Source organism: Podarcis muralis, chromosome 1 (assembly GCF_964188315.1).
Source record: "Podarcis muralis chromosome 1, rPodMur119.hap1.1, whole genome shotgun sequence".
Lineage (NCBI taxonomy): Eukaryota > Metazoa > Chordata > Lepidosauria > Squamata > Lacertidae > Podarcis > Podarcis muralis.
Genome location: NC_135655.1, coordinates 28834288 through 28847482, shown reverse-complemented (window position 1 = coordinate 28847482; position 13195 = coordinate 28834288). Strand labels below are relative to the sequence as shown.

Sequence of the window (13195 nt, the reverse complement as noted above, 5' to 3'; positions counted from 1 at the left end):
AAATTGGCCCTGTACTTAAGGAGAAAAAGAGTCATCACATCACTATTGATGAGCTGATTAGAAGCTGCAGTGGGCCCAACTTACTATCCTATTGATGATACCCTTCTGTAGAGTAATATTGCCATTTGTCTGAAGTGCTTTCAGACAGTCGCCAACCGGCAATTTTACAGCTTTACAAAAGTTATGCAAGAGAAAAGTGGCAGTACTTTGATGGGGTAAGAAAGGGATGTGCAGAACCCTCCTCCCACCTCCTGGTGTTATAAACACCATATAGTTAAACTTGTATTTTTAAGTTTGGAAGGTGCAACTTGGAACCCCAAATTAAATGGTATACTGTACTCCACCCCCCCCCACAAGCTAGCAATGCTGTCATTATCTGCCTAATTGCTGCCTGCTCTGCTCCATAACACTTCCCAAAAGCTGATTTATTTGTCAGACTTAAAAAAAATAAATCACTAGTTTACAAGCAGGGCTTTTTCACTTAAGGCAAATTTAATAATCTCTGTCTTTCTCCTGCTTCTGAATTTCTTCTGGCAAATAGAAATGTAGCATTTCACTCATGGGTCACAAGGTTTGTTGTGCTTTGTTACATTATTTGTTCAATCATGCAAAGCCACAAATAGCTCTTTATTGGTAGCTTGAGCTGTCCTAAAGCTATTCAATTCATAAGATTTCGTAGGGAACAATCCAAAGCCAAGTTTGCCCAGGATGAGTGGGCAAGTTTGTGTCTGGAATAGGCAGATCTATGTCTGAGTCAGGTGAATCTCCCATTCTGGTTCAGCTGGAGGTGCACAGGTGTAAGTGCCCTTTGTTGTTTAGTTGTTTAGTCGTGTCCGACTCTTCGTGACCCCATGGACCAGAGCACTCCAGGCACTCCTGTCTTCCACTGCCTCCCGCAGTTTGGTCAGACTCATGCTGGTAGCTTCGAGAACAGGTAGCACAGGTGTAAGTGCCCTATCCTGGCTCAACTGGGGCTCAGCCAGCTCAGCAGAAGCCAGCTCAGCCAAGGCTGGATTAGGTCCCCCGAAGGTCTTTGGGGTGTGGTGGGGGGTGTGGAATGGTAGGCCAGGCAGTGGAGACTTACCCCTCTTCTAAACTCCTTTCCACTTTGTCACAGTGGCCAACTAGATGCCCCTGGGAAGCACGCAAGCAGAACATGATGAGTGCAATAGCACCCTGCCCACCTGTGATTCACAGCAGCTGGTATTCAGAAGCATGCTGTATCAGAATCGACCTGGTGAGAAAGCCCTTTGCCTGCATCTTAAATGTGCCCCACAGTATACACGTGCCCCACAGTTATGGAAGAAGGAATGGATTCTCAAAGCACAATTTCAGCCCATGTGTTCTTCTCATTTGGCTTGCTGACTTTGTACAACTTTTCCAGCCTTGACCTTCTCGTCCGATATTTCTTCTCAAAACAGTTCTGCGCACTTCTGCAAATGTTAGATTGACATTTGGAGCAGGCTTCAGGAGGAGCTCTAATGCTCCCTTTTGGCTCCCTCATGTGCCTGCCAAGATTCAGCAAGGCTCCTGCTCCCCACGTCTCTGGGCTAGTAATAACATTTACCAGCAACCGTTTCCTCCATCTGCAAATGTTTCCACGGCCTTTCCTAATGTTCTTGAACCTTCCTTTCTGGTCTGCTTCCCCCCATCTGCCCCCATGAGCACAGCCCTGAAAGGAATAATGCCAAGTTCTAACAATTTAATAAGATTCCCCTTTTGCTGTAGATATAGGGATTTTAGGAAAAATAGATAGTTTAATATCAAAAAGAGGAACACCATATTTTGTCCCAAGGCAGGTTTACAAGTGCTAATGCTGTTCTTACTAGTTAGAGCTACTGAATCTTACAGGGTTTTGACTTTAAGGTCAAGCCAATGAGGATAATGGTAGACTTGCAAAAATTCAGGGAATGCATTTGATACCTTGTTTATATAAATTCTTCCTTCCTTTTGTCTTCTTTTCTGCGCTCTTCTTATGAAAACAGACAGCCACCAGCCATAATTGTTAAACAGAAGCACATGAAAAGACTCAGTTTATCTTTTTACTCAAAGTTCCATGAGACTCTGCCCAAAACCACTGATTTCTACAGATGAGGGAGATGCTAGACATTTCTACAGATGCTCCTTCTGCCATTCAGCCAATTCAGCTTTAGTCAGCCCTACAGAGGTTGGACTACAACATGGGCACCACGTTGGCTACCCTTGTTCCATTTATCCACATTGTTTGGCTATCTCCGCTCCCCATCCTGTTTTCTTCTTTTGTGGAGTGATGGGTCATTTATGGGCTTCCAGCAGAATTGACCAGTCTGAAGTAATAAAGATACTGCTAATGCTTCCACTAATTAACTTTGGGCACCTGTGCCATAATTACATGTGTTATGTCTTAGCGCAGGGTAAAACAGCCTTGCTCATCCTTTCACCAGTTAGCTTGCTAGGCATGATAGTCTGTGGTTGAATTGCTGTCTGTTCTTCTCCCTCCTCTGTCTGCTGCCATACATGAGCTCTAGACACTGATTATCTGAAGAAGACACTGGAGTAGAATCCATGAGCACCAACCAGGAGATATCGGAGAATGTGTGGTTTTATAGTTCTCTCTCTCTCTCTCTCTCTCTCTCTCTCTCTCTCTCTCTCTCCCCTAAACAGCCCTTCATCATTCAAGGATCACATGGCAGTTTACAGTATAAAAACACAAAATTTCACAACATAGTAACAAACAGCACCACAGTTTAAAAGGCTACAGGTTGCTTAACTAGCCAAAGACCTGGGAGAAAAGGAATGTTTTGTCTGCCACCTAAAGATATGTAAAAAGGCGCCAGGCAAGTTTCCCTGGGGAGAGCAGTCCACAAATGGGGGTGCCACTGCAGAAAAGACCCTTCTCATGTTGCCATCCTCTGAACCTCTCATGGAGGGGCACACAAAGAAGGGCCTCAGATGATTATCACAACGTTCAGGTCAGTTTATATGGGGAGAGGTGGTCCTTGAGGTATTGTGGTCCTGAGCTGTTTAAGGCTTTATAGGTAAAAAGTGGCACTTTAAGTTGGGCCCAGAAACTAATTGGCAGCCAGTGCAATCAGACCAGGATTGGTGTAATATGCTCAAGCTGCACAGTGAGCAATGTGGCAGCTGAGTTCTGCAATAGCTGAAGCTTCTGACCTGTCTTCAGAGGCAGCCCTACATATAACTTGTTGCAGTAATCTAACCTAGAGGTTATCAGAGTATACACAAAGGTAGTTAGGCTATCTCTGTCCAGATAGGGGCACTTCTGGGCCACCAGCTGAAGCTGATGGAAGGCACTTGGTGCTACAGAGATCACCTGAGCCTTAAATGATAGGAATGCATCCAGAAGGTCCCCCTGCTCCTTCAGAGTCCAAACTCCCTTTCCAGTTCAGCTACCTGAAAGTATGATACAATTCAAATTATAATATGAAGTCTGTTGATATGAAAAATTTAAATTAAAATATCATTTATTGTTTGAACTGTATGATAGATTTAATGACAATACAGCTGTTTGAATACAGTTGTATCTTGATTTTCGAACAGCTTAGTTCTCGAATGTTTTGGCTCCCGACCCTGGAAGTGACTGTTCCAGTTTGCGAACTATTTTTGGAAGCCGAACATCCAGCGGGGCTTCCGATTGGCTGCAGGAGCTTCCTGCGGCCAATCAGAAGCCGTGCTTTAGTTTCCGAACATTTTGGAAGCCAAACTGACTTCTGGAACGGATTCCATTTGAGTTTCAAGGTACCACTGTATTGGCCGTTGATCCATTATCCCAGCTTCTTTCTTTGCCAGGGAGTTCATCTAATTTTACCATCTTAGGCTCATCTGCACTATACATTTAAAGCACTCATATGACTATCATGGATGCCCCCAAAGAATCCTGGGAACTGCTGTTTGTTAAGAGTGCTGAAAGTTGTTTAAAAAACTCTGATTTCCCTCACAGAGCTACAGTTCCCAGAATTCCCTGGGTGAGAGGGGTTGGTTGTTAAATCACTCTGAAAAATGTAGCTCTGAGAGGGGATCTCCTAACAACTCTCTGGATGCAGCCTCAATCATACATTATGAAAGCAATTATTTTCTTGCTTTGCAAATATATACTTGGAACTTTAAGATGAACATTAATGATAGTTGTGGCAGACTGTGTGAAATGCTTATGAACAATATTCCTTTCCCTCCTACTTAACTACATAAGAGTACCAAGGCCCTGGGGGCACTCGGATGAAAAAGAACTCCTATAGAAAATCTGTTTTGTTGCAGAATGTACTTTTCCTCATTATTATTTGGGAGAAGCCATGGCTATGTTTAAACTGTAAATCAAAGTGTAATGCAGGCTAAGGAGTTTAACTGTCAGCACAACCAATAATCCTGTGAGGTAGGTCACCCAGTGAGCTTCATGGTTGAGAGGGGATTTGAACCCTGGTCTCCCAGGTCCTAGTCTAACACTCTACCATTACCCCACATTACATCTAGCAACACCATCTGTACACATCTCTGGCAACAATGAATGCTGTATATAACCCACACAGGCTATCCCTCCTGAACCAATCAATATACCGTACATCTTAAGCAAAGAGTGGAACCACATCTCCTCTATCAATACCATTCACAGGTTTCAAAGGGCTGCCTAATGTTTTCAGATTTCCGAAGCAGCAAAATGGCTTTCACCGTGCCATCTATCTATCTGTAAATAGGAAAGAAAGAAAGGATTTGGGTCCTCTTATTGCCGATTAATCCCCATGCTCACTGGCACCACATGCACTGATACTTGCCAGCTCTACACACATGCCCAGAGAGTGGCACAGACAGTTTCAGGCAGGGCACATTCGAGCTGAAGGTGTCAAAAAGAGCCATTTCATGCTTGACTTCACTTCCTAATACAGTCCACAGCAAGAGCGGGGAGGTGTGCGCGACTGTGTTTCTTTACATGCAGCCAGTAAGTGTGTGTATAATATAGAGTACATTTTGTTCTACTAGCAGCTGGAAGCGGCAGTATTGGGAGTGCAGAAGTGAAAGCGATTGGAATTGCATTTAGCATGCTGTGCTTTGCTTCTCTGCAGCAGCACCTTGTGAAAAGGGAGCACAGCTGGTTTGCACTCATGGCAAATGGTGTGTAGGTGAAGAGGGGCAATAGTTTGTGTGCATCTGAGGAGGCTGCTGCGTCTGCAGCCTTACTTTACACATCAGTTCAATTGGCTGCAATTCAATTCAGTGCACATTTTAAAACAAAGCTACCTAACACACATGTTCCTGTACAATACATGAATCAAAACACAGCCATCCTTCCAAATTTTCACTTCTCTGAATTTTGCAATGCAGTTCTCCAACCAGGTACAGACATGCATATATTTTGATAAAGTGTTCATAAAAATGAATATATAAGAAAAAATAACATATCAACATGGATTTATTTAGGGAACACTGCTTTGCACAGATGTGTATGTTTGGCAAAACTGCATACAAAATTGTGTAAATTAGGAGAAATTCACATTGAAATGCTGGCGAATTTTCATGAGGATTTCTTTTTTAAACTGCGAACTAATGTGGAAATATAGAGAATTGCACTTTAGTTTTGAATAATGAGAAACTAAGAGAAACTAAAAGTGATAGGCAATATGTTTGGCGACTAGAATTTTGATGACTGTATGTAAGTGTCAGCAAATCACTATAGTGCTGATATACATACTTACAATTGCAGGCATGCCTCAGCCGGTACCCACACAGCTGTTTGTTTATGTTGCAAATCTTTGTGTTAATGCTAAGAAAGACGGGGACAGAGCTTATTCAATATGTATGCATCATCTCAGTATTCAGGGTGTGGGTGCAATTACTCCATGCGATAACACATACCTTAGTGAATTTGACCAAAAGCAGGTGCTAGTCAACTTGGAGATCAGTGGGGGGGGGGGGGTTGTCCCACTTTTAGAGGGGTGCCCTCAAAACAACTCATAATGCTTATAATTTATTTTTAATGCCTTGTATTTTCAATTTTATTTGTAATATAATATTTCAAATGCTCCATATTTTTTATAAAATGTAGAGCTACATTTTTTAAAACCATCCAACCGACCAACCCATGCACATAAACCAAAACTATCCAGAACTGGGGCAATACAAGCTCCAAGAATCATTGTCACCTCCCTCCTCCTCTCTCTAGGAATTTGTCCTACAGGGCAGCTGATGATGGATGTGGCCCTGCAGCAGAGTAGGGAACAGTGCAGATGGAGCAGGAACAAGTTCCTAGGCTTGTCTTCCACTGCCTCTCTCTCTCCTGGATTTCTTTCTGCAGGACAGTTGGTAGTATGTGACCCAGAGAGAGGGGAGCAGTTCACTTGGCTCCAGAGTAGGCACTTAATGTTGTCTTAACCTGCCACTGTATCTCTCCTGGATGCCTTCACACAGAGCAGTTGGCAGCAGATGGCCACAAGTGGAAGGGAAATGTCCTGCTGGAGCAGAAGTATATATCAACAGTCAATTGAGTGTCTTCACACCTTAAGTAATATCTATTACCTTTAGTTAGCAAACCTTTCCACTGGAAAACTAGTGATTGTTAGGTCTAGGTTATGTGTGCTATATGTCCTATGATGCACGTGGCATCATGGGTTAATTTGTCTCAACTTCCTGTCCTCACACTAAGCATGAGAATAATGAGATGTTTCATCTGAATTTTAACTTCCCTTCACTCCAAAGCTCATGGAAGTAACATTTTTTAAAATAAATAAAACAACAACATCACTTTAAAATATTTTTCAAAGAACCATCCACTAGACAAGTGAACTGTCTAGTAAATCGGATTTGTAGTTGAGTTCCTATTGAGGATATTTGGTGAGTCAACATGACCATGGTGAGGGATTGAGGATTGGAGTGATCATTCTGTGATATTATGGCAGTGGACAAAGCTCTATTGTAATTTTTGAGTAAATGTGTTAGAAGATGAAGAAGAAGAACCATCCACTATAGCAATCTTCTGTTCAAATACTGCTACAAAATGGTTTCCTATCCCTCCCCCCAAAACCCCACCCCTACACTCCTTTTTCCTTTCCATATTAATTAAGCCATTACTATTGACCAACTGCAGATATTAGCTTGATTTGTAGGAAAGCAGATCTTTAACACCTGAGGCAGGTAGAATGGGTAGCATATGCTATATTGGAACCAATTTGTGGAGAAAATGGAAGCTTCATTGCTAGCACTGATCTAGCCTCCATGTTGTTTTTGGTGTGCAACACGATAAGCTCAACACAACAATACTTCCTATTAAAAATCTCACGGCTGCTAGCCTATAGCAATGCATAGTGAAGCAATTTATCTGCAGTTGTATTCTAAGTACTGAGGGATCATTCAAGATCTGGAGGGCACAGAACTGATAGCGATTAATTTTTATTTTCCTTTTCTTTGTTTTTTCAGAGGCATCGATTCTGAGTTATGATGGCAGCATGTACATGAAGATCATTATGCCGATGGTTATGCACACAGAGGCAGAGGATGTGTCCTTCCGCTTCATGTCTCAGCGGGCTTACGGGCTCCTGATGGCCACCACATCCCGTGATTCAGCCGATACCTTGCGGCTAGAGCTGGATGGAGGCCGTGTCAAACTCATGGTCAATCTAGGTATTGTACAGAGATTCCCCCCTCCACCTCCGGCTTTCAGTTTTGAGCTTGTTTTGTTTTCTTGTCTGTCTCCCCCTTCCCTGCCCCCCCCCCCGTTTGGTTTAACTGAATTATAAGTAGTTGCTGATGTATTCTGTAACAGTATTAATGATGGAGAAATAATTTCTCCAGTGACCATTGCATGGTGATTTTATGTTAATTCCTGGTTATGGGTAATGTGATTTTTAAGTCTGGTTTTTGTTTTTTAAGTTTCCTTTCTTGTTCCTGAACTGGTTAGCTTTATGTAAGACATGCTATTCAGTCCATCTTTTGATCAATCACATCCTCATTTGATCCAGCCTCTCTATTACTATTCAAAACAGTCAAAAGTGTTTGACAAAAAATGACAAAGGCATAAAGGGAAGGGTCTATATAGCTACAGTGTTTTTAAGAAGCCAGTGTTTTATATTTCAAGCATTCCTCTTATCGTCCAATGACTTTTAGGTTCATATAGGAAGTAGGGTTGTTAATTTTCAGGACTTATGCTACCAAATATTGTACAACATTTTTTTAAAAATAAGCTGACAACTAGGGAATGAATTTCAGATATAAATGAATACGTGCTAATTAAATGGAGGAATATATTCAGAGAGATTGCCTCCCACCCACCTACCCAAGGCAAGGTATGCATGTAAACAATTTTAGATAAGGAACTTATTTGGATTGCAGAACAGGGGGATGTTAATCCTTTCCCCTAATATTTGCATGCTTGTATTAAATTGCATTAGAATGATTTGTAGCACCTTTTTACATCCAGCCCCCAAAACAATGAACAATATACTGCGTTTGCTCATAAAAAAAAATACCCCCAGTCCCCAAACAATACAAGGAGCACAGGAGACGTGGGCCACCTCTGTTCACTCCTCTAGGCTCAAAGGCCCCCTGTTCCTTCAGTGTCATCCACTCTAAAGTACTGAAAGCAAAATTTCAGTATGTTGCTGCTTTCTCCTCTGACACTGCTGTAACCAGGCAACCTCTGTGCCCTTTTCTCAGTCCATTCGCTGATGATATTTCATATTCATATAAAGTGTTTTCTAGAAATCAAAAAGCTTCATTTTTGTTTCCCAGAAAACAAATGCCTTCATTTTCTGCCATTGGCAGAAGGTAGCAATTATTAAGAGATGGAGGGCCTGGCATAGGCAATATTCTTTCCTCTGTCACTAATGGAAAGTGAAAATGCTTACATCTTGTTGATTATACTTGCCTGCCTCAAAGAGAAGTCACAAGCCATAGCTGTGGATGTTGCTGCTGCATGCTCTGAGGGCCTCACTTGAGAGGCTGTCTTAAAACCCCAGATGTTACTATGTTCATAACCACTATAAGCTTTTCTGTTGATCAGGTCATAGCTTGGCAAATATGGTATTGTGTGAGGTCACCATTGCTCATAAAAGGAAACCCAGCCTCACAATGCAACTGACTGAGATGCCAGTGCTTAACCTTCAGTCCTCCTCTCAGGACTTCCCTAACAATTTCACAAGCTCATGAATGTATACAAGTTGTTTGAGAGTAGTCTTACATGATCTTACTCATCTAAAAAAGCTTCAGACATAATGGAAATTTGCAGGGGGGAGGGTTAGGAACAGGAGTTGGTAGTGGATGCACACATATTTATTTCAGCACTTCTCATTCAACATGGTTGGAGATGGTCTCAATGTAGGACTGTATTGTGCAGACTTTTAGTTAAGATTTCATGTTAAAAGGCACTGCATGAAAAATCCTAAGGGAGACTTCTGTCTGAAGTTTAGTGGACAAAGTAACTCTAATAAGCCAAAACTTCAGGTCTCTTTTCTTACCTGCTATAACTGCAGCATCACTCTAGCTTTGCTGCAGAAAAGGAGCTTCAGTCTTGCAGGGCTCTGAAGGTGACTTCCAGAGCATTAGCTCAATTATGCAGTAGTGAAGATCTGCAAAGGTTTCAGATATCAATTGGGTTCTGAAACAAATACTCCCCCATAATAAATAGCCAAAAATACAATAGATTTGAAGACACAAGTAAAATATGAGACCTTCTAAAAAAGAACAGTTTACCATCTCAGGTAGTTCAAACACCAATACTCTGGATTATAGTTCTTTGGACCATTATGATGTAATTATGATGTAGAGAGTTCTGAGAAGTTTTTGAGTCAGGATGCCATTGAACTATAGCTCCTATCATCCCAGACCATTGGCCATACTGGCTGGGATGGACGGGAGTTAGAAGTCCAGCAAAATCTGAAAAGCCACAACAGGTTCTACATCATAGATGTAGCCTTCTCATAATTAACAGATGGTCAAAAACTACAAGTAAGTAAAAAAAACCAATCTGGAAATCACATAGCTGGAATATGAATAATCTGATGTGCCATAAATACATATTGGCAAAGACTGTTTTGAATGGTATAAAATATTCTTGTGCTTGCTCCCCGTCCCCCTCACATTTTAATTCCATTTGGTTTCTCTTAAAAGGTTGTCTGTTTATTAAGGTCTTTTCTGTGATCTCTTTATGCTGTGTATCCAAGTCGTAAAAGCTTCTTTACACCCCATCCGTCATGGTATATCAAAAGATGGTATTCAACCCTTCAAAGGCCTGAAGCCTGCGGCCCGCACAGCAAACAGCCCTTCGAACAGAGTGTACAGAGCAGCCTGCAGGGGCTGGCATATCCTTCTCACCTGCACCACACCTTTGAGCAAAAACAAAAACCGAGAGGAAGGTTAGGTTGATTTGGAGGAGAGGGGGGAAGAGAGTCTCTTGTATCTATATGCTGCTTACTTAAGGAGTAGTTAGACTTCCCCAAAATGGGAGCTTTGGGCAGCATTCTTTCTGTCTTAACAACACACCTCACAACATATTGGACCCTTGACTTTGTAAAGAGTAGATAACCAAATATGAGAGATCTCACTTCTCTGTTGAGAAAGAAGAGGAGGAGGAGGAGAAGGGAGGGAGGGAGGAGGTGAAGAAGGAGGGGAGGAGAGAAAGAGAGAGACTTCAGTGAGCCACATGCCCCAGAATTAACCCTGTAGGTTAAAGCATGTGCTGAGAGAATGAAGAATGGCCGCTCGTGAAGAAACAGCCACCTTCATATTCAGCATTCTGGTTTGGTTGACTGGCACTGCAGTACTGCCACAGGCCCATGTTTTAAGATCATTCAACTTCTCCATCCCTCCTCCCATACTTTCCCTCCTGCTGGACTGCGGTCAAGCTTCTGCCATGGGGCAGGACCTATGGCCAGCTTCTCTTGACTCAGACTCCTTCAGGGAAGTGTGGTCAGTCATCTCCACCTCCCAATCTCACACTGTGCTAAGCATCATCCTTTTGAGCAATACTAGTGACACCTTGGATTTGACAGCCATTCATTTATGTTTCTTTCATATATATATCTCCAAGCTTGATTGATTCATGGGCCAGCTATCTTCTCTGCTGAAGCACTATGGTGTATGTTCCTTCATTTCCCCGAAGGAAGTCTTATGTGGCTACTTATTATAAAAATTATAATAGAATTGATAACATTTGTAATATCAAAATTTTTGCTGACATCCATCTCTTAATTTGTGTATGCCGCCACCTCCCTCTGCGCTGTCACTTTTGCTAATAGCACACCTTGATAGGTATAATCTCAGTTGTATAAACCTAACAGAGATGTTTTATAAGTCAGAGCAAACAATGGAAATTGCAATGAAGAATGACCAGAGAATCCCAAAGAATGGAAGGGAAAGTAGCGCTTGCTCCATTTTGCAGACAATCAGGAATGACAGCTAGGGACAGAATGTCAGACTTAAACAAATAAATCTGTTCATAATACCCAAAAGAGGTAGGAAAAGGCTGATAATAACAGAACAGTTGGTGAGGGAATCCTAAGCAGTTTCTGCAACTTCAAACAAGTTCCTTAAATGGAATTAATGTGTTATCAGCCTATTCTTTTTACTCCGGTTTAAAACCCATTTTTAATAACTGTAACATTGGCTTAGTTCAGACATCATGTTAAACCATAGTTTAGCATGATGAAAACAAAGGTGGCCTCAGGGTGTTGTATTCTCCCTCGCCCCCACTTCCTGCACAGGCATGAAGAAGAGTTTGGAAGTTTCCGCTTCAATTTTAGATCAACTCTAGCTTCTCATCTTGTCCAAACCTAGCAAAATGTGGTTAATTATGGTTTATGTGAAATAGGCCAGCTTCAGACTATGGTTTCTGAACCTGAATTTTTTTAACAAACCATAGTTGAATTGTTTTAACTAACCATAGTTGAGATTAACAACAGTTAGGATTCAGGTGTTAAACTGCTAAACTGTGTATACAAGCCTAAGGCTTTCCCAAATTCATTCTTACCGCACTAAAGTTTTATTTAGCTGGATGTCCAAGCACAGCCATTTGAGCTCAGAGATAATCTCTCTCTCTCTCCTTTCCATCCTCCTCCTCTCCCCCAGCTTTGGGAAGATTTTTGTTTATAGAAGCAGCTTTTATCTATGTTGATATCTCACGCCACCAGCACACATCTGCAAAAGGGATATAGCCACCTCTGTGTGGTGATCGTACCAAATGCTCAAGGACTGTTTGCTCCCACTTTTCTGTTGCGGTTGACGACACATGACAAACCTAATCGCACGAAACCAAACCCATATTTTCTTACGAGAAGTTCTGCTGGGAAACAGACTCTCTACAGCTTCACTGATCCTGATTGGTTTATTCCTGATCACTCAGATTCCTTGTCATCTTTTCCTCCCACCTTTTTCCAAAATAAAAAATAAAAAATACATTTTTTTCTCATTAATATGAAGGACTGTCATTTTCATTGGGTATTAAGTTGTTCCCCTAAGCACAGAGTAGGTAACACCATCCACTCTATTTCATGCGTTCTTGAAACATACAACATCCTCCACTCTCCAAGTTTCTGGCTATCCCAACATTATATATACATACCACACATAGCATGATATAGTCTGGATTGCTGGGACTGTGAAACAGTGGCTCGTGACCTTAAGAATTAAGAGCCCTCCAGTCAAATTCACTATCTGTCCTGCATCCTGTTTTTTTTTTATTAATATAGCCTACATTTTAACGCATTTCCCGCAAAACCAACTTCAATTTGAATTCAGAAAAAGAGTGACCTAGCTGCAGTTTAAGCTGCTCATGTGTACACAGCCTTTGGGATACTTTACCAAAAGCAAAACATGTTTTCAGGATTACCTTGGTTCTTTTTCCTCCTTTGTTTTTATCCATTTGTACTATCTGAAACATCTGAGTGAAGCATATAGAGTTGGCAAAGATGACCAGACCTGCCTCTGCACTGCCTATTTCACCTTCTTCCTGAATGTTGTATGTGCATCATTCAGTCCTAACATTCAGACAGAAAGGTGAGACAGGGCTCTGAAGAACTGGCTGACTGGCTGTCTTTGTAGCAACTGCCCCCCACCCCAAATCAAAAATACCCCAATCCTCCAAACTGAACTGAAATCTGGGCTGGGCGTTCGTGCGGTTAGCTGTTTGCAAGTGGCCATTTTATGACAGGAAACAAGGGGCAGTATGTTAACCCTTTCCTCATCTTGGAGAACAGTGATGACACACATTTTTTTCTCT

The 13195-nt window shown here is 41.8% G+C and overlaps 1 protein-coding gene across 19 annotated transcripts in view; it reads left to right on the top strand.

Moving 5' to 3' along the window:
• NRXN3 (neurexin 3) overlaps positions 1 to 13195 on the top strand; it is a 1192693-nt gene that overhangs the window by 395808 nt on the left and 783690 nt on the right. For all 19 annotated transcript variants that reach the window (XM_077925136.1, XM_077925127.1, XM_077925120.1 and 16 more), the window contains one exon: positions 7402 to 7605. In XM_077925136.1, coding sequence (XP_077781262.1) covers positions 7402 to 7605 — 204 coding nt within the window. The remainder of the gene's footprint in view (positions 1 to 7401; positions 7606 to 13195) is intronic.